This window comes from Pempheris klunzingeri, chromosome 3, assembly GCF_042242105.1.
Source record: "Pempheris klunzingeri isolate RE-2024b chromosome 3, fPemKlu1.hap1, whole genome shotgun sequence".
Taxonomy (NCBI): Eukaryota; Metazoa; Chordata; class Actinopteri; order Acropomatiformes; family Pempheridae; genus Pempheris; species Pempheris klunzingeri.
In genome coordinates this window covers 19,885,870-19,908,039 of record NC_092014.1, presented here as the reverse complement: position 1 = coordinate 19,908,039, position 22,170 = coordinate 19,885,870, and the positions used below count along the sequence as shown (strand labels likewise).

Below are 22,170 nucleotides of genomic sequence, written 5' to 3'. Positions count from 1 at the left end.
CAGGTCTAGCTACTAAGGCAGCACGTTCCTCCTCCTTTTCGGTATGTATCAGCAGTGCTCATGAGGATGGACATTTTGTACCACTGCCATAAAAACCTGAAAATTAAATTTTTTTCAAAACATTAATTCCCATAGCATGTACAAATCATAATTTCAAGTGTAGAGAAACAACAATGTAACTAAAGTAAAAGGCATAAACTTTATTTTTCTAAATATACGCACAAATAGCTGAAAGACTGAAACAGCTTAAAATGCAAACAAATATTATTGCATAATGAATATTCTCAGCGATGAATAAAATATATATTTTCTTCAGTTAAAACCTTTTTCGTCATTGTTAAGTTCTTTGCAAGGCCTCTTGCTGCCACTCTCATTTTTAATCACTCGGCTTTTCAACCACAAATCATTTCTCAGCGTGTTCTTCCTTGACAGTACAATGCGAATGTTAGCCAGTCAGGCTACATTGCTGAATTGTGGGTAATGTGGTTTCATGGCACACTTCGAGTAGTGCAAAGGCAAATACCATTATGATTAGAACTACACAGCGTTTTTGCATAGACGGCACACAGATGGACACACACACACACACACACACACACAGACTCGTTCAGAAACATGTTCTTGACATGGGTGTTACTGTGATAATTTTCAATGGCTGGATTAGCAGCAGTAATGCTTGATGTGTGTGTGTAGGTGTTAGTTTTCAAAAACGTTTTTTCCATTCCCTGAATTGCTGCGGTGACTCATTTTTTTCTTTTCATAGAGGACGGTGTCCAGAATGTGACTGTGCTTCCATTGTTCTGCCACAACCCATTAAATGTGAATACATCAGGCTTAGGGAGCAAATTACAACCTGCCATTACCTTTTTTTGCCCACCTCCTGATTTTATCTGGAGAATGGTGCATTTTTTAATACATTACGGACAAGGGAACTGTAACACTACATGTTTATGAAACATCCTCTCAGAACATTTGTGGAGGCAACAAACTGCTGTATTGTGGATGTGGTGTTTGATGGGTTTGAAAGATTGCAGGAGATTCACTGGACAAACAGTTTAATTGTAATTCACCACTGTCACCGCCATGCTCAACACTGAGTCATCCAGGCACGCACCATTATAGAAACCACTTCATGCTACAGTGGTATCTGCTTTCTCACAGGGCCAAAAATAAGCGGGGGATTGTTATGTAGAGTTGTCACATGAATATATGCACACGCCTGCACACATGCAATACGTAGTGAGAGTTTCCTGGTGGTTGTCAGCAAGGAATCAGTCAGATATTTTTTGAATTATGCCATTTATCATAGAAACAGGCGATGTGGAGATGGAGAGAATGTCATCCTCTCTTGGTTGATGTTTACTATGATTTATGGAAGCAAGGCAGCGTGCTTTTGTCCGCAAATCAGCTGAGGTTTGAGCTGATCATTGTCCCTCTATAGAGGACAGTAACTCACACTCACAACACACTTACATTTGAAAAAGACCACAAATGTGTGTTCAGACAGAACGCAAACGAAAGTTTTGCCTTATTTGCATGACTTTGTTCACTGGACTGTTTGTGCAGTCTTTGCTTATTCACCCCAAAAAGCCAATGTATTAGCAGACAGTAGCTACAAGCTAGCTAGCCATATACCGTGGGGCAAAAAAGTATTTAGTCAGCCACCAATTGTGCAAGTTCTCCCACTTAAAAAGATGAGAGAGGCCTGTAATTTTCATCATAGGTATACTTCAACTATGAGAGACAAAATGAGAAAAAAAAAAATCCAGAAAATCACATTGACTGATTTTTAAAGAATTTATTTCCAAATTATGGTGGAAAATAAGTATTTGGTCAATAACAAAAGTTCATCTCAATACTTCACAAGGTTTTCACACACTGTTGTTGGTATTTTGGCCCATTCCTCCATGCAGGTCTCCTCTAGAGCAGTGATGTTTTGGGGCTGTCGCTGGGCAACACAGACTTTCAACTCCCTCCAAAGATTTTCTATGGGGTTGAGATCTGGAGACTGGCTAGGCCACTCCAGGACCTTGAAATGGTTCTTACGAAGCCACTCCTTCGTTGCCCGGGCGGTGTGTTTGGGATCATTGTCATGCTGAAAGACCCAGCCACGTTTCATCTTCAATGCCCTTGCTGATGGAAGGAGGTTTTCACTCAAAATCTCACGATACATGGCCCCATTCATTCTTTCCTTTACACGGATCAGTCGTCCTGGTCCCTTTGCAGAAAAACAACATTAATACAGGTAACGAGTGGAGGACAGAGGAACCTCTTAAAGAAGAAGTTACAGGTCTGTGAGAGCCAGAAATCTTGCTTGTTTGTAGGTGACCAAATACTTATTTTACCGAGGAATTTACCAATTAATTCATTAAAATTCCTAAAATGTGATTTCCTGGATTCTTTCCCCCCATTCTGTCTCTCACAGTTGAAGTGTACCTATAATGAACATTACAGGCCTCTCTCATCTTTTTAAGTGGGAGAACTTGCACAGTTGGTGGCTGACTAAATACTTTTTTGCCCCACTGTACACACACCATCCATGTGTGTGACAGCTCAGCCTCTGACTAATCTCAGAGCTGACCAGGAACTCCATTTATTTCTACCTCCGTCCAGTGTCTTTTCCTCTCATCTCTGGACATGATGTACATTCACAAAGCCCCAGGATATGTATCTCTGGTTACACCATAAGAATGCTTGAGTTAGGACAACTAAAGCCACTTGCCACAACATTTTTGTTCACATTTGTAAATTACATTCATTGATTTTACACCACTTTAGTATGTTCAAACAAACAAACCAGCCAAACTGAATGTAGAATGTATCCACCCTTGCTGTCATTTATCTGTGTGAGTTATCATCTGATTTAGGAATTTTAACAGGTCGCACAATATGTTGTAGAGTTGAACAGTCATTTTTTAGCACATATCTAGTTTCAAATAATTCTGTTTTTACATAGAAATATTTTCTTTCGTATTCTACTAACCTAAAGAGGAGACTCAAACTGAGATTCTCAGACTGATCTTGAGACACATTCTAGGTTCGCAGTCACAACATTACTCCCCTGTCAAATGACAGTTCCCCATCCAACCAAAATAAATAATCAGGAATCCAGTCAGGCAACACTTGAAGCTAGACCCCGTCTCTTCCTTTTGTGGCGTGGTGTAATCCTCAGGGACTGCTGATGTGCTGTAAGGCAGCGCTGCTCTTCCCCAGACAGTGATTTAGTACCAGACACTCCCTACCTTTTGGCTCACAGATGTGAAACCTCAGACTGCTAGACCATTACAAAATGTGAATAATCTGACACTGTGTTCCAGGGCCTGGAGACTGGACCCCTCCAATGATTCAGCAGCTAAATTGATCCCGACACCTACTGAGTGACTGATGGCATTCCCAGAACCCCAGTGCATCCTTTCATTGGCCAGACTATGTGAGGGTGTGTATGTCTGTCGGTGTGTGTTTGTGTGGGACTGTAGAGGTGATAATCAGCAGTGGCAGGAGGGACTTTCTTGTCCCTGTTGTTGTGCCTCGTGGAGTTGTCCCGGGCAGGGACTCCCAGTTGGTCTCTTTCAACTCAACCCCCTTCTGCTGTCCCCTGAGCCCACCTCTTCTGTTATTCCCTCTTAAACTTCACACAGTCAACCTCCTGTTTCCCTTTGAAGAGGCTCTGCTGTGATTACCTCATCTTTTGACACTGGAGAAAAGAGTGGAAGTGAAGGAAAGTCTTGGAAGGGCATGTAGCGTAGCTTATAGGGAAGGAGAGTTGAAGAGAAGTGGGTAAGGGAGGCTTTTCTGCCTTTGCTGCTGTCGATCAGGAGTAACGGTGGGGAAGAGCCCCTGCTGAAGTGCTCAGCAGCCGCTCTTTTCCCGCCTGCCAGCCTCTCTGTCATCTATCCATGCAGTAAGGGCAGGGAAAAACAGCACGCTACAGAAAGTTGACTCAACAGGATTTGCTGTCTTTGGACTGTGGTAGTTATTTTTGAGGGGGGTGTTTGGAGAGCTTAGGGGGTGTTAAGGCTGCAGGTGGTGCTAGGGAGTTTGTTTTACCATGCAGCAAGCTTGGGATCGGACAAGTAGCACTGAGAGTGTCAAGAAAGGCCATACAAAAATGCTGGGAAAAGGACAAGGTGGTGGCTACCCCCCAGAGACAACAAGTGAACTCTTGCAGAGGTAAGAGGAAATTATATCCACGACAAAATCAGAAGGTGTATACAGAAGAGGCACATGCCTGGTGTGCACATGGCTGTATGAAAAATTCATTAGTTCCACTGGGATTTGGGTTGTGGCATTCATGAATACTTTTGGAAGATGAATTATATCTGAGCTGGAATGTCCGCCTGCTTCAGATCTCCAGCAGTGCGTCTGAATTTGAAATCAACAAAACCATTATCTGCAGTCTGTCGCATAAACTAAATTTTTTGATATTTTCTACAAAGCAGTATTTAATACAATAACATGAAAATATAAATGAAATTTTTAAAAAAAAGTGTAAAAATGTAAAACTTGTAAAAGCATATCCAAACACTCTGAAAGAGACGCATAGATGCTCTAAAATAGAATAACCCAAATTATTCTATATAATATTTGTTGGTCTTGTCATTTTAAAGTACTGTTTTTATTTTTTTTTAAATGAAAAAAAGAAAGTGTCAAATTATATATAATACAGACGTTTGTGTGTAAGTAAAGAGTGGCCTTAGGACTCCTCTATTAAGGTGAGAGTAGATCAAGATCATTTAATTCGAATGTTTGGAGATAAACAGCATATACTGTATATGTCAACATTTAATTTGTATTATAGACTAATATTCTTACACAGCTTTGCAACTAACAAACATGCAATTAATTATTTAATGTGTTCCGTCTTTCTAATTACCTAAACATTGTTACTAGGTTATATTTAAACCGTAAGTTGGCAACAAATTGTTGTTAAAACGACCCGTGTTTTTAATTATATCTACCACTAAATCAAATCTTTGGTTGTTTTTACAGAGAGAAGATTTTGGTAGATGTTGCAAAATTAAATCTCTCTTTTTTTTTTTTACTGTAACATATATTGTGAACGTCCAAGAGGATCCATTATAATTACTATGACTTCATAAAAAAGATGTTATTGACTGTTATTTTTTTTTACAAGGGTTTAAAACATGTTTGATGACCGTATGTTGAATATAATTAAGTGAACTACTTGCCGCTTTTCTATCTATCTTATAACTGTACTCACAAGGGAACATATAGCATTTGTACAGCTTAGTTAAGCACATGGAAGCTTTAAAGTGAAAATTAATGTTTTCATTCATGTACATACATTGTCTTTAAAAGTTAAAAAAGACATTTAAAAAAATGTGTTTATTTAGATGTAGGAAATTACAGCGTAATGTCCCTGAAACAAAAATGCAGCTGGTGAAGTCGTTTAAGTCCCCCTGCTGTGAAAACATGGCATGGGCCTGCATTTATTCTGTCAGCTTCACTATGTAGCTGTATCTCACTTAGCACTGCATGGCGTCATGAGACACTTGTGAATTTATCATATCTAAGTTTTGCAGCATTGTGCATTAATTAGTTAATTCAGTAGTGTTGTCCACATTAGCAGACAGTGAACGGGACAAACGTGTTATTTGTCTTAAAGATTAAGTATTGGATTGTGACCATTTAAGACAGCGTATTCCCGTGCAGCCTTACTGTGTATTATACTGGATACTGGATACTCTCAGATGCTACTAAAAGCTGGCTTTATTGGTCAAAGATTTGTCATGGACCCTGGAGTGAAGAGCAAATTGTGAGTCTTTACTTTGTGCAAATGTGTTGATGGCAACATTTCATTTGATTATGGTACAAGGTAAAAGAGTCCAGCAGCCCATACATGGATTTTCTGCCTGCTGCTTATTTTAGATCGTCAACAAATTAAGGATGTGCTGCCCCACCTGATATCCTGCAGGGTTGTCTAAGATTTTTTTTAGCCATCAGATTTCTTCTTAGAAATGTTTTTGCATAAATGTATGTTAATTCACAACACCAGGCCATATTTGCTAGGTTGTATATTTCGATATATATCATATTTGCATAGTGTATGTTGCCATTTCACTGTAGTTCAAGTCAAATCAAATAAATGTAATTTATTTATTTTTTGCACACTGTCACAGACCATTAATTTCCCTCATGATCCACACAGCAAGTAAAATTTCAAATTACAGAATTAATAGATTACAAATGCAGCTAGACTTTATGCAACAGAATACAAAATTGCATTATTCAACTGTGGTAGAGATGAATATTATTAGGACCACATTAACAATAGTTCCTGGCCCAGTTATTAAGCAATACTCTCTAAAAAAAAAAAAGCGTGAATGAAAACAGAGTGAAAAAAAGTGAAAGGACCTTTGGTGGAGGCTACTCACAGAGAAATCGTCGTCTCTGAGCGTTCAAGGGTGCAATAGGTGATGGTAGGCCGGCAAAAAGAGCCAATCAGAAAAATATTAACAAAAAAACACCAACAATATAATGAACAGAAAGCTGTAACACACAGTAGGATAATAGTACGACAAATTTAGATATAGCAAAACCAATATACAGTAAGTCAGATCAAATATATCCAAAGCAAGTAGGTACATTGCTCATGAAAAAGTACAGTAGCAGTTCTTTACATGTCTGAGTGGATGAGGAAGTTTTCTCTGTCTTTATAACTTTTAATGCTCACTCTAAACAATCTTACTGTTTTTTTGAATCCACTCTAATTGTCCTTTTTTAAACTATTTTTGTTCTGTAAGTTTAATAAGTTGAAGTTGTTCTGTTTGAGTCCGAGTTCTGTTATAGTCCTTGTTGCCGTCTCAGCACCTGTCGAGGTCTCTTCAGTTACACGGTTACAGGATAAAGGTTGTGGTCTTAAGTTCTTTTGTTCTGCTCTTAAGTGATATAAAAACCTCTTCTGTGTTGGTTGTTCTCTGAACAGACCTTCAAATACTAAAACCGAGGTGTCTGTTTCATTCAGTCTTGCATGTGCATATATATCCAGAAAGGAAATGTTTTGCGGCAAAGTATAAATCCGTACCACAAAGCAGAATAGGAGATGTTAGAAGATAAAAGTAATTTGTTGCACCAGTGCCACATTGTTAAAACGCAGTTTAGGCGACTTTTCAATATTTTTTCACTTGTCGACACAACTCTTAAAATAGTCCTTACAGGTCAAAATAAAATGAATAATAAGAAAGATTGTCTATTTTGCGTTTGTCCCATCAAAGGTGTGATGCTTTGGCAATAGCTTTAGCATGTCTGTGTATACTCTTTGCTGACTTTCTTTCTTTCGAGCGTGAACTGTGGTGTAAACCTGTGCAAAATAAGCAGTGAAAATCGTAAAGTCAGGCCCAGATTAAAAACACAAACAGATGTGTGTCCATACAAGTCAATCCGCTGGCCTTTTACTGTAGTTCCTTATTGTGGACACAGGAAAGCCAGTCAGAGACGTACAGCATGATGAATAATGGGACTGATAGAAGGAACTGAAGGATCCAGGTGTTTTTCTTGGTTTGGCGCTGAGTCCTCTGTGATGGATTGTGCCTCAAGAGATTTGTGGCCGAGGAGATTAGTAAAGCATGGTTAACATGTTTTGTCTCATCATTTTCACATTAGCGGTCACCCCTTCCCTGTTTTTCCTATTTCACTTTCCTCATCTCACCGCTCTTCCCCACCTGCTGGCTCTATATCACTCTGGCAGCATGTCACAGAGGGGAAAGTTGTGTAAGCAACTTTTACCTTGTACCGCAGTCCCTGCTGCGCTTCATCAGCACACTGACGTGTGAAAATGCCACAGGAAAGGTAAATCCCACTGCTTTTCTGGATTCTGTTGTGTTTTATCGGGGGTCACGCTTTACGTGTTTATGGGTTTGATTTTCTTCTTGAACTTCAGTGCCAGCAAAGCCGCAGCTACATTTCATGACATAACCTGCAGGCACCAAATGCTGTTATATTGCTTTTCTGACACTCGGGCTTGTAAAGGGGGCCTTTTTGCTGAACAGCAGTATAAACAAAGTCTTTTTTGTGTTGTGGCTAGTTGTAAGTTTATAGTGGCTAGTTCTAAGTGACCAGGTGGCCAGTTTATTTCACATCACTCCAGTGTCTGATGCCAATTTCAACAGTATTAGGACATATGAGTAATGGCCATACTACAAAAGAATGGAAAGAACTGTATTTTCCAAAATTTTGGTCCCCCTTTGTTTATTAATTTTATGTATTTAACCTAATTTGATATATTTAACCGTGGTTGGTGGAAAACAAGCACTGTGTTGGCATTGTAACTGATTTCAAGCCAATAACATTAGTTTAATCTTGCACGTTTGGTTCGTTATCATGCCTTGATTAGTAGGTGTGATTTTCTGTTTTTTCTCGGATCTGTGAACTACCCATCTGCCCATCCATCTCTGTCTGTCTGGGTATGTCATTAAAGCTTTCAAAATATTACAACAAATCTCCACAGATAATTTAACCTGTATGATGAAATGAGAGATTCAGTCCTGTCCCACCCAAGGTCATTAACAAGAGCTAATCTGGCCGGCTTTTGTGTGGCTCTGCTCAAATTCTTGTCTGGACTTAGATGTGACGACTGATTAGTGAGCTGGTTTTACAGCTCTGTTGAAATCAATGGCATTTGTTTGAACAAAGCTGAGCAAAATAAATTATGAGAGTATTTGATTTTTTCATTTCAGAGAGGGACATATGTTTTCTCTTTTCATCCTGCAACTTTTTCATTTTTTACAAGCCAGCTGGTTGTAGGTAAACAAAGACTAATGTATCTGCTGCGTCCTACAAAATGTATTTGTTTAATTACCATTAGGAGATTTTTTTGTGATAGTAACATTAAATCCTCACTGCTAGATGCTATTTGTTCCTGTCAGTACAGCTAACTGTGGAGGCCGTCGTTCAGCCATGTCCTGACCTTACCTGCAGATGAGAAGATGTTTCTTTCCCTTTGATTACAGAAATGGTATATTTATTGTTTCGCCTCCTGTAGTCTTTCTACCATCTCCCTCCCCCACCACCACCACCTTAAGCATGTGTTCATTGCTGTGTTGACACGTGGCAGCAACTGTGGCTAATCTTGATGTTAAATGGCTGACAGTTGCATGGCACCAGGCAGGGGCGTCCGAGGCCTCATAGTTACCATGGCCATGTTGGCGTTTCCTTCTCTCACAAGTCAAGTCCAAGTGCATCCTTTAATTACACCATTAAATCAGCATAATGCTGTTCTGTGGAAAGCACGGACAATGATTTAATCGCCGAAATTATTAAATACATATTCTTAAACTCTTTTACCATGCAGTCTGTAAACTATGTTTAGGAAAAGCACTGCTGGATTGAATTTGTGGAGACTCCTCTTGAATGGAGAGAGAGAATACAGGAGAATATAAAGATTAATCTTGGCTGTAAAGGTGCTTTGATTGTTTGGTCGGTTTGCTGCACCATTACATACATCTAAGAGCAGTTTTAAGTCAATTCTGTGTTTTTGTGTCATTTAGCTTTCTGTTTTACTGCCATACCAGAGATTGTTCACCATCGTGATGTCAGATTTCATCGCAAAACTTGTCACCAAATATCCCCCAGTTCTGTGATGTCTGTCTGAGGTTCTCATCCTGTAGCGTAGAGTAATATGTCCCTGGAAAGGGGTTTACAGGTGTTGAGTTGGTAGACTTAGCAGGGCCATCTATCTGGAATAATGGGAGTGGGCAGAGATAAAGAGGCTTAAATGACTCAACATTAAAAGATAGCAATGAGAAAAGAGCGTTATCAAATATTTCCATCTGCAAATATTTACCAATGAGATTTGCACATAACTTGGACAGGCTTGAGTTGGATACACCAGTTAATCCTAAAATCATCACTGTTTCAGGGTTTAGTTCTGGGGCCGAGATAAATTAAGCTGTAATCACTGAGCTGTAATGTGACTCAAGTGGCGAAGTGATCCGCTGATGTGATGCAGAAAAAATGTAAGCATGTACGATATTATATTAATACAATGAGAAGCTGTGATATCGTTTTTATGGCTTGGTTACAGTTGCTCAGAGTCGTGAGCAGACTGGCTGGCCAGATATCTATTAATGCTAGTGAATGTTTACAAAAGTCTCATATTCTATCACCTACACATGTTGCTGTGTATCCTACACACTTTTGCTCTGGAAACTGTGACATTTTCAGGTGGAGAATAAACTGAATAATGAATAATATGTTTTCTTTTCATCTACTTCTCGACTGAATACGTGTAGTTACAGTCATGGTGACAAAGAGCTACCTTTATGTCATTTTGACTCCCTGGAACATTAAGCAGGAGTTGACCTGAACTCAAACTATAGGAGACAATCAGTCATGTCCTTGGGGGATCAGCGCTTCAGCACTTCCTTCTCAGTCCTTAATGGTTAAATATATGCGCTGGCAGAGTTTAAAGGTTCATTTAAACACGGTCTAAATTTAAAGGGTTGTTCATATGAAACCAGTGAACTGCACTGCCAATTGGGAAATACAAGGTCTAGGCTGCAAGGCTCATAATTAAAACGAGACTAACATGCAATATTAGATTAGTTTAGATTAGAATAAAGATCTTCATGAAATTCATGTGTATCTCTGTGTTTGCACATAATGACTGTCTTTGTGTGCATGTTGTGTGTCTTTACACTTGAATCTTACGCTGTCAAAATGTATATAATGACAGCCGTAATCATCATACTTTTTTAAGTTAAAAACTGGCAATATTGTCTGAGTTTTTGGGAGACAAAAGGAGAAATTACATAATTGTTGTCTTCACCTATCAACTCTCAGGGACCTTAGATGATACCATGTTTTGTTTTGGAAGAATTCACTGTGCAGTTAACCTTCTCTATGTCTAACCTCTATGTAGAAATAATTATGAGGTCCCAACTGACTTTTTTGGCATTTGTCGTTGCAAGGTGTTTGACTCTAATAGCATTGAGGTCAGAAGCAAAAGACAAGATCAGTCATGGCAATAGAGGGACTGACAGTAACAGACTACTCATCATATCTTGGATATGCTGGATCTTTTTGAATCAAGCTAAACAAACCATGCTTTGTGCTTTGGTTAAGATAACGGTCTGCTGTTGAGGCATGCATGGATGCCTGGTTACAGGAAAGACGTGGCTTTCTCCTCCTTCCTGGTTGTTGCACACAATTCTACCATGCAAAGAGCTCTGCCGTGCTGCTCCTGCTGTGGGGATTGCAGCAAAATGGTTAACAAAATAGCAGCACAAGTTGTGCTCGCGGCACCAATGACACTTTCTAAAAAATGTCCACTTGACTTTTTCATCACTGTGTGGATCTGGTACTGTAGGTACTGAGCAGTGCAGAGAGGCAGGGGTATGTGGGCACCTTAATTGAATTCAGTATTATTAATTCCCACATTTGGTTCCATGAGTCATACGTGAGTCAGATACTGTTTAAAGATCTTGTCAATACTGCTGTGCTATTTTCCTCTGACAAGGTTAACACCAAGTAGGAGGTCTCCGCTACTTTTTCTTCCAAACCAGGCATAGTGACCAAATAAACTAGAATTCAGATGTTTTATAATGCGCTTCCCAGCACATCTCTTGTAGTGTAGTGGTGTGTCTGATTACTTTAGATGAAATGAATTTCTTCAGTGTCAGATTTAATATGTTTCAGGTGGGTGTGTCGACCTTGGTGTGCATTTGAAAGACATGGCAGGTGATGTTTGGCCAAGTTTGACCTGGAAGTAAGTTCCAGTAAGATACTATTTGAAGACAATTTGCGAAAGATTATACTATTATAAATATTAGGTCAGCATTTAGTATATTATAGCTCCTAATGTCTTCTTTCCTTAGGGAGAGAAGTAAATGTCTGTTTTGATATCAACCCGCAATACAGTTATGCCAACCATGAGCAAGGTCACACACCACACACACACACACACACACACACACACAGCTAACTGAACCACCTCAGATACAAATTTGGAGAATGTATTGAAAGCATGTTGCCCTCCAGGTTTAACAGTCAGATGGTAGGGGTATCTAAAGGACATATAAACCCACCCCCTGTTTTAAGTCCCACACAGCCACGCTGCTCTGCTCTGTTAGGCCGGCACCAACAGCTGAGGCCAGGGGAGATTGCAGCACGTGTGCTCACCCCAAAGGCATTTTGCTTTCATCCACACGGTGAGGACCAGAATACAGGAAATCAAATTTACTGTACCTCCGCCACACACAGGTGCAGCATGCACTCAAACCCACACACACACACACACACACACACACACAGACAGACAGAAGGGTCAGAAATGAACTTGTATACCAAGTAGGGATTTGTCCGTTTCAACTTTGGATAGACAATCTGCCACAGGAAAATGAATGAGTGTTTTGTCACTTTAGCACACATTTCTACTGCTGGAGTGGGGGGGGCTGGCCTGTCAGAAAACAAGTGGGTCTTTTTCTGCACAGGCCTGATCAGAGGTGGCTAAAGCACATATTCTTTATTCAAGCACGGGTACAGACTCTGAGACGTACGCAAAGTATAAAAGTAAAAAGTACAGCTTTTCTCCTCGACTCAGTCTCCCTCTCTAATGTGTGTTGTCTTGTTACGTCTGTTGTGCGTTATATGTACTGATGTCTTCTTTGTTTGTTATTGTCCCATCCATTTAGGTTTTTTTCCCTTCTAGCTCTAGCTAGCTGTGTTTTTGTACACAAAACAATGCAGGAGGAACAGCACAGGAAATGTAGACCTTACAAACTGAGTCTTGGTCAAAACCAAAAAAAACGAGTCAATGCATCAGTTTAAAATGCTGACTTTTTGTCGACTCTGAATCAGCTGTAATTTTTATAGCTCAGACGCAAACGTATGTATCAGTTTTATCCTCCTGTTCTGGCAGGAGCAGCTCAAGTAGGTATTAGTTGTAACGAGACTCAGTTATATTGTTAAAATGGCACAAACTATTATTTGCAATGAATTTATTGTACTGCATGATGATGATCTCTGTTAAAACAATCGCTTCGTATCTTATCTAAAAGGCAGGGATGTATGACTGGAAGGCAGGCAGACTTACGAAAAAAAAAAAACATACAGGATACACAACGTCAGGGGCTTAAACAGTCACTGTTTAGAATATTAGATTAGTTGGTTGCATAAATCTGTCACTGTTATGGTGAGGTGGCCCCCATCTCATCAGCAGGGGTCTGACTATGTGTAATCACTCTGACAGCTATATTGATATTTGATGAATTTCAGACACAATTAGATTTGAATCTCCGGTTACATCTTGATGTAGCTGATCTTTGAGTCTTGTATTGTTTTTCCATTTCATTCTACTATTACTATCATCAGGCAAGTTGTACTTGTATAAGTATCTCCTCACTCTTCTTAAGATTTGAGCTACCAGTGATTCAAAAGTATTCTTTATTTCATTGATATATCATATCATGGACAGTGGTTCCGAACCTTGTGTGATCATTCAGTTTCATTTTTTGTATGTGCAAAGTACTTAAGTATTACCGACTGGCAAACAACTGACTTGCTTGCTTGTGTTGTAAGGCTCTAAAACAGGATCTAAAACAAGCTTTTACAAGCTTTTTTTTTCATCTTGCTTGTCCTTCAAATCCAGATTTATGGCTCTGGGCTCAGCGGTGTACCACAAGGACGTAGAAGTTATTTTCTATCTTAAGGAACACCATTACCACCATTAGTCTTACTCAGTCTAGTGAAATGCCTCGGTGTTGTCACTGCATTTCTACAATACAAGTATGGGACTCTCACAAACGTGGAGCAGATGGAGGCTAAACGTCACTGTTCACACTTCTGTACACTTCTGTCCATATGCGGCAATGAGTGCCATCTCTTGAAGAAGCTTGATGATTTGTGATGGTGCTGCGATACAGTTGGACATATAATAGGGTTGGCTCAAGTTGCCTTTTGACCTGTTCCTATTTGTTTTACCCCTCCTGAGGTGAAAGGGGAAGCTGGGCTGAGGCAGTCAACATAGACGCTGTTCTCATCCTGGCACGTTCAGAACATATGGTATCAGGAGGACACCAGGTGGGCAGTGTATAAATTATCAGACATGCCATAGCCTCACCCACCCTCCAGCCCTCCCCACCTTCATTTACCAGCAGGTGTATTTGGAATATGGACAAGGTCATGTAGTCAGAGTTAGAGGTTAATATACAAGTGTACAACTCAGTCACTGTAATATGAATAACAATCTACAGCAATGTTAATGGATAGAAATGTCTTAATATCCACTGTGGGGTATCAGGTCTTGATCATGTGACCGTTTTCTGCCAACAGATGAACCAAGTGAACAGGACCGCTGACATTATATAGAGTTGTTGACAGTTGGGAACAGGCCACCTTACGTCCTGTGTCAAAATAAATGAAGGCTGGTGCTATCGTGTGGCATAGGAGATAAGTAAGAGATACCAGAAACATTTTTTTTTTCTTTTTTAATAACTATAGTACAGGGAGACAATATTAGGAAAATGATAACGGTTTAGTTTTTCTCTAACTACTCCAGCACATTGCATTTGAAATGAAACTAACATGTTCCAGGTTAAAGTGCTGACCTTTAGCTGTAAGGATGTTTGTGGGCCTTCACATACATATTAAGTGAGCAGTGGTAATAAGGCAACTGTGGAGTAATTTGGGACACAGTGTCCCAGAAACCAGCAAGAGTAAGAATGCCTTTGCTTGTAATTGCTATGGTTGTAGCATTCAGATGTCGTGAAGACCCTGCCAATTATTTATTTTACGTTTACACCTTGAAAGTTAATTATTTGCTTGTTGTTTGACTCATTGATGCCCCAATATTTTAAAATGTAGTGCCAATGTACGACAATTCGACCTGACCTTTCCATGTATGATAGTGGCTTTTGGCCTTGTTCGGCGTTGGCTCTATAAATAAATACATTTGAGTTGTGTAGTTTAAGTTGTTTCTGTATGATGATGTTATCTACAATGTCTTTGTGATAGAAGGGTTTTATGTTGCACGTTGTGTCTCCAGGGTGCTGTTAGGAGTGCAACTTTTGCAATGAAGGAGCTCTGTTTTGTGGAAACACTGCAGCTACAGTTACACAACAACCTAACCACTCTTCCCTGAAGCTATTCTGCACTTTAGCCGCAGATTTTACACCCACCAGTGAGATCCCACAGAGCTTTAGAGCAGATTTACATTCAGGGATTAGATTTAAATGGTCTGAGCAGGATGGCAATAGGAAGGGTGACTCTCAAGAGACCACATTGCCACCACTGAGAGCCACTCAATCTGTCAGCAAGCCCACTTTGTATTATTTTTCCCGTAATCAAAAACCATGGCACTTTGCCAAACTCTCTGTGCCATCATAGTTAATGAGTTAACGGCAGTGTAATTTATGAATATGTTTTCCAAACTCAAAAACTGAGGTAATTTCAGAGAGCATCGCCGTAACTGTAGCTTAGCGTCTTTGAGTGTTGACTGTTTAATCGATTTCAGGTTTTAGGGAGAAATTGGGATATGGGAAAATCAGAGAATTTGTTTCTGCACTGTGTAATAATATGGTCATAAAATGTAGTTACATGCAGTTGGTCAGTAGTCACAGATGCCCCATAAACCTACCACGCTGGTTTATTTTAGGTGCATTAAAAGTTATGTTTAATTAATTAAGATCTATGACTCTGCAACTAAGTTTTATTTTTATTTTTAGCTGGAGCATTTAGACTCAGTGACAGTCGGCTCAGTGACAGGATAGGCCATGTTTTCATACGGGGAAATTTACTTTAAATTTAAACAGGCATCTCCGGCAGAAATGTAGCTGAAATATTTTCATGCCTGCCAGAGCTAAAGGTCGGTTCCAGCAGTATTATCTGTGACGCTACATGCCTTTGCACCATGATGCCGAAGCATAAATCTGCCTTAATGTTCAGTCCTCTTTCAATTCAAAGAGTCTCATCTGTGATGAACCTCTTCTTGAATTTAAGTGCCAGTGAGCATCTCAAAGTGAAGAGCAGCAGGGGCTCAAACTTTAGAATATTCTGGGTGAAGCGGTGAGTCATGCAAAGGTTTGCAGGTCTGGAATGAGTCACTGCACTGTCTATCAACCTTACATAACACGAAAACAGTTACTTTCGAAACTAGGTCAGGGCTTGCATCATCATTGTGTTGAGTTAACAAGAAGTTTGAGGCTCAGAGTAAATCTTTTTTTTTTTTTTGCTGGGGGTAGCAATTATTTTTGAAAATGTTCTGAGGTCTTCAGCTGGTCGTGAAGGTTAACGGCAAATGAGTGAGTCAAAGTAAAAGAATCACTGCTGTTATGTAACTCTCTCTGTCTCTTTCAGTCCATAACACATTGTTCTTTTTACGTCATTATCATCTTTTTCTCTCATTTTCTCCACCCATATGCATGCGCATTTCTGTGCTCATGCGTATCCTCACCCACACTGGGTTAGATGACCATGAAGGTGTGATCACACCTATTCATTGGTCCAACCCTCGTTGGAGAGGTTTACAGAATCTAATTGCATATTGTTTGAGCTTTTGGTGAAGCGTTTAGTAAAATCAGTATGTAAGTAAGTATAAGTATGATGCACTTGTGAGAATTGGGCTGTTTACAAATCAATCATGAGAGAGAGAGAGAGAGAGAGAGCTCATCCTCTGAAGTGTTAATACAATGTGTGATCACCTGGAAATGTGGCGGGAGGTAAATACTGCAAAAAGAGGCTCAGAAGCTGTATTGTATTTGAGACTAGATGCCAGCTAACTGTTATAATAAAAGAAACACGTATTTTTTCATTTAACTTTGCATGCTTAAGCTTCCATTTCCACCGATAACACATGGTGCTGGCTCCAAGGTAGAAACAGCTTTACGTCAACCTCTATTCCTGGCTTCTGCTATCAGCCTCACTACTACCGTTATCAGGGAGTGTCGGGGATGGACGAAGACATGTCTCTGTGCGTCTAGGGAGACATGGCCGAGGGGGGGGAGACAGAGGGAAGACAGAGAGGGTGGAAAACCTTTAAACTGAACCTTTAGACAGAAAGAGAAAAGAGCGGCGCTCTCATGCCTGGCAGTTTGAGGAAAAGATTAGAAATCAGGCATGCTAATGGGCCACCTAAAATACCCAGCATGACGAGGGAGGGCCGCTAGAGGGTCTCTGTTTGTCAGCACAAGGTCAAAACGCATGCCAAAGAGCTTCCTGTCGATTAACCTCGCAGATAATCAATTGCACCTCAGGGAGATGGGAGGGCACAGGCGCCCTTTTGAGATAGCTAGATGGCTGCTATTAAGTAATTGGCTGTAATTGCACTGCTGATGTGATATCTGTTCTCTCCCCTCCACGTTTCTTTGAGAAGCATGAACTGGTGTGGTGCAAAGCTGTGGTGTGAGAAATAATTAGAATTGCATTCGCGATTTTGTGTGTGGGTCTGGAACAGCTCAGATACAGCTGTCAATGAACCGTCAATGTGAAGATAGCAGGGCAGTAACCTTCCTGTCTCCCTGCGATGTGGATTTTTCCAGTTCCCCCTCGCAGACAGTAAGCAGAAGATAAAACATCTCTATCTCAGCTTGCTTTTCTAGCAGTCTCTTGTCTTGTGCAGGTGTTCAAAATGTCTACTGATATTATCCATGAGCATTTTCGAAACAGATAAGCAGTATCCTCTCATGTCATTTTTCTTCAAATCGGACGTGCTTCCCCCTCCTGCCAGTAGCTCTGGTTTCCCCAGTCTCTGATGTTGTGTGGAAAAATGTTGATTAATTTTTTGTTTGGTTTAGAATTATACGTGCATGAAACTAAATCTAGATCTTGATACCGTATATTTGTAGCCATAAAATGATAAAACACAAAATGAATTGTCGCATTTTATGAGTTTGTTTTATTTCAATGACCGGGCTCCACAGAGAAATCCCTCGATGGTCATTACTCCAGGGCATAGCCAACCCATTCTGTTCAGTGGCTTTGAGGGGGATTTCTCACTTACACTGGGGTTTTACTGGGCAACTTTCTCTTTTTCCTTTTTTCCCACTTTTGTTCACTTGACATTTTGGGAATTCTGAGCAGCTGTTGGAAAAAGTTGCTGAGTTCACTCACATATTGTTTGTGTAATTTCTGCTAATGGCTGTTAGAGCAGCTTGTGATGCCAGGAGCTTCCTGGGATGAGACATGTCGAGACATATGGCCGCAGGGCCCTCCCTGTCACTGTCAGACCTGTATTGTGTCCGCCATGTGCGTGTGTGTGCGTGAGTGTGTGTGTGTGTGTGTGTGTGTGTGTGTGTGTGTGTGTGTGTGTGTGTGTGTGTGTGACTGGCTGTTTTCCCCCGAAATGTTTAACCCATCTGTTGTCTTTGAACAAGGCTGTCGTCATTGTTTTGCCTTGTGGTGTGCCTGTTGATTTATCATGCCAATGTAATGGCATGATACTGTATTTCAACATTTCAAGACACTTGAAACAACCATATTAATCCATTTTCATTGTCAATTAAAGATGACTAAACTACACTCAACACATTTTGGGTGGAATCCCTCCTAGTTGAACAGTTGCCAGTATTGGAATTTTAGCAGAAACAAACACCGGACACAATATTGTAAACATATTAATATGCCTGTTTTTTTTAAATAATTGGATACATTTTCTTTTTTTAAGAATTTTTTGGTGGCATTTTATGCACTTATTTGATAGTGAAGAGAGACAAGAAATGTGGGGAAGGAGTGTTTGTCACCCAAATAATAAGATGCATTTTAAAAACTCTCCCCTTTTTCCTCCTGCTTTTTTCTGTCAGATTTTGTGCAGGCCCCCTCATGAAGGGAATCCTGAGCATGCTTGCCTTGGTTCACTATCACTTTCAATCACATGCTTGCCGTAAAAAGAGAATTGCTTGGGGTGAGTAAATCTACGCGACCCTGGAAGTCGTCTTACTCTCGTCCAGGCACATGGACATACTGTAATGTCCAATATCCCATGCCTGTTGACGGACGTTAGAGGTCATTTAAAGAAAAATGAATTTCTTACTTACTGTTTGTTATATTTTTGGCCTCAACATCATACTCTTATTTGGTGTATTTTACACTAAGTGAACAGGGTTATTTTTATTTGTTATCTTTTGTTTGCTGAACAGTCTTTTGAACCACACGGTTTCCCTTGGCAGCCATGTTCAACCACCTGGTGCAGAGGTTTCTGGCTTGGTCTGTTTACTCTCAATACATTATTTTGACTCTCCAGTGCTACTTTTTGCTTTGCTTTTTCAAAGTTTTACAAATTCCCCTTGAATACACAATATTATAAAAACAGGGCAGGATACCCTGAGGCTAGGCTTAGTCCTGCTCAAGGGCAATGAAGTAATTTTAAGTGATGGGAGGTGAAAAGGGAGCTGTGCCCCTATTGGCCAGGAAGTCAGCGAGTGCGACGGTGCAGCTGGGTTTGATTGGTATTTGTGAGCACGACAGCAGTGACAGATGGCAAAATGCAATGCTTGCTTTGGACAGGAGAGTGGGAGTGAGGTAAGAACGGACAGAGAGGGTGTGATGAAAGGAAGGAGAGAGAGACTGAAGGAGGGGCTGTGGGAATCATCGCTACGTCACCTTGTACACCGATATAGCTCCGATGTTGCTGACCACGGTTGGGGAAGACTCCAGTTAGGTGTTCCTTACTGTACCCTGCAGCTCCTCATGAATAGAACAAATTAGTAATCCTGTGGGAAAAGTAGTGTGTCATTTTGTGTTCATAGCTGGAACTGCATCAAAAAAGTGCATTTATTATTTATAAGTTTTAACGTGACACCGGAGAGCACCGCAGCAGCCAGTGAAAAAGAAATTTACTGTCTATACCAGGGAAGCGGCTATAAATAACTATTTCAGAGCAGCAGGAAAAATGGCTGGCCTGGCTCAGTTGTCAAAGCCAACACAATCATCCCCCACTCCTCATATTACTTCACCTCCAGAGTCTTGTGACGCTTTCTGTGCTCGAATCCCAGTCTGACAAATATTTCTCTAATCTGGTTTAAACTACATTAACATGCTGAGGAAATTCTTGCTTCTTCTTTTTTTTTTTTTTTTACCTCATTTTCCTTTAATTGTCCCTCTTATGTAGTTTCCTCTCCTTCAGTTGTTTGACTGACCCAAGGATTAAGGGTGTTTTTTGTCAAACTTGAGGCTCCTGTGACAGGGGCAATAGCTGCTGTAAGTTTAGACTTTCCACTCAGCCTGTGCGGTCTCCATCCTTTTTTTTTTTTCGCCGGCAGCAACTCTTGACAAGCCACATGGACCTCTGATGTCACTCTGTCCAAAGTCCAAGCAAGCTGTTTGGAGACTCAGTCACCTGGCCCGCAGCTCTCAGCACCCAGTTTGACACTCAATGTCAGCGGATCCCAGGTAACTGGAGGGCTTTTCTTAGCTCTAGTCAGCACGCTCACATCAAAAGTAACCACGGAACACTCGATAGGCCAGCAGTGTTGATAATCTGTCAGAAAAAACGGTGGTGTCAGAATTTATGGTTTACATTTGAAAGCGTGTGGTTTACTTTAGAAAAGTGCATGATGTGCACCTTTTTAGCCCGGACAAGAAACCCAGGCTGTATGCTCTGTGACGTTGCCTTGTTTCTTTTGATTTTTAGAGGTTTGTCATCACGCTCCCAGTGATATTTTATTTCATGGCAAATGACCTAAACAGGTGTCAGTCAAGTGGGCGCTCTGTCAGCAGAGCTGGAAAGACTAATTGCAGTTTTCCTGCTGGAGGACGTATTTGTTGGAATGCTCTTAAAGTTCCACAGTTGGGAGGCAGCTGTCAAGTCAGAAGGTTCCTTTTGACCTGTATGTTTCTGTGCGACCCCGGTGTCCCACGTTACGCCGTCCTAATGGTTGAAACAAGATCACCTATGGCTACCATGTGCATGTGAGAGAGAAGTGGAGAAAAATGTTTCTATAGCGTAAGCCTCTCATGGTTTAGCTGCATGTCTCTGATGGGCCTACTGTGAGGTTGTGTGCGATGAGATTCAGTGACTGAATGCCAAGCATGTGAACTTAAAGGCTTATTTGACAGTGATAGGCCAAGGCTGGGTACATGCGATTCTAGTTACCTCACAAACTTGAGTTTACCTTTTGATATGACTTCATAAAACCCCATGATTGATCCCCAGCATAAATCCGGGCCATTTTACAAGCATCCTCAGAAAACCTTGTATGAGTCAAAGTCTCGTCGTGGGTTGTGAGGGGCCCGATCTTATGTCTCCATGGCCAAGATATTTCACCCATTGCAAGGGCACCATAAATCAAGAACCACCCCGTATGCATCTGTGCCAAATGTGGAACAAGGCAAGCTGACCCTGCTTCCTCACCCATACCTCGCCCCATGAAACCGTCTCTCATGGCATGACGGTGGCTATGTGTTGACTATGCAGGCCGCGGTACGTGTCTGATTTGTTGAAAAGTTAAATTAAGGCTCTGGAATGCCAGTAACTGTTTATGCCATATTGGGAAGAGTAAGGGTTGCATGATCTCCTATTCTGAAGTACATGTGTCTGCATGCATTTGTTTTCTGCAATGATCGTTCTGTCTGTGTGGCTGTATAGCAAAGTTTTAGCCAGCTACATGTAAGGGATTAGAAAAAGTATCTTCTAAGCCTATTACAACGGCGACTAACCAAAGAGACATTATGAGTTATAGTATGAGGATCACTGCCTGCAAATGTAAACATCATGATCCCATTCTAGCAGGCTGGAGACAGGACCTGCTGAAAAAAATGAGTACAGTGCCCTCATATGGCAGGCTGATACATCCCTGTCAGACCTCCTGGGGCCAGTTGTGGTGATGTGTGGCACCACCTAGTGGGCCACAGAAAAAAAGTTTTACAAGACACCTGTGCTGCATGAATGTGATTGTGTGTGTTTTTCCTCCTAATACCATAATCATAAACTGTGTCCTGTTCTACAACACAGGAAACAGACGATTTGCTAAACAACAAAAATAAATGAACAAAAAATTATGTATTTATATCAATTAAATTAAGTTGAAATACAATTCAATTAATTTATAAATTAATTTAAAATGAAATGTCAAAAACACAAGTGTCGCTTCACGGAGTCGAATCAGCAAGGAGTTGAATAGTTTTCAGTAAATATCAGTGATGCAATACGTCTGAGATTTACAGCTGTAAATCATCTGTTTTGGATCCAAACCTTCCACACCAACACCCACTCGAATGTAC

General features: G+C 40.6%; 1 protein-coding gene across 1 annotated transcript in view; it reads left to right on the top strand.

Annotated features, from left to right (window-relative positions):
* Nucleotides 1–4,048: 4,048 nt before the first annotated feature.
* rbm20 (RNA binding motif protein 20) overlaps nt 4,049–22,170 on the top strand; it is a 43,536-nt gene continuing 25,414 nt past the window's right edge. The window contains exon 1 of the mRNA XM_070827686.1: nt 4,049–4,170. Coding sequence (XP_070683787.1) covers nt 4,049–4,170 — 122 coding nt within the window. The remainder of the gene's footprint in view (nt 4,171–22,170) is intronic.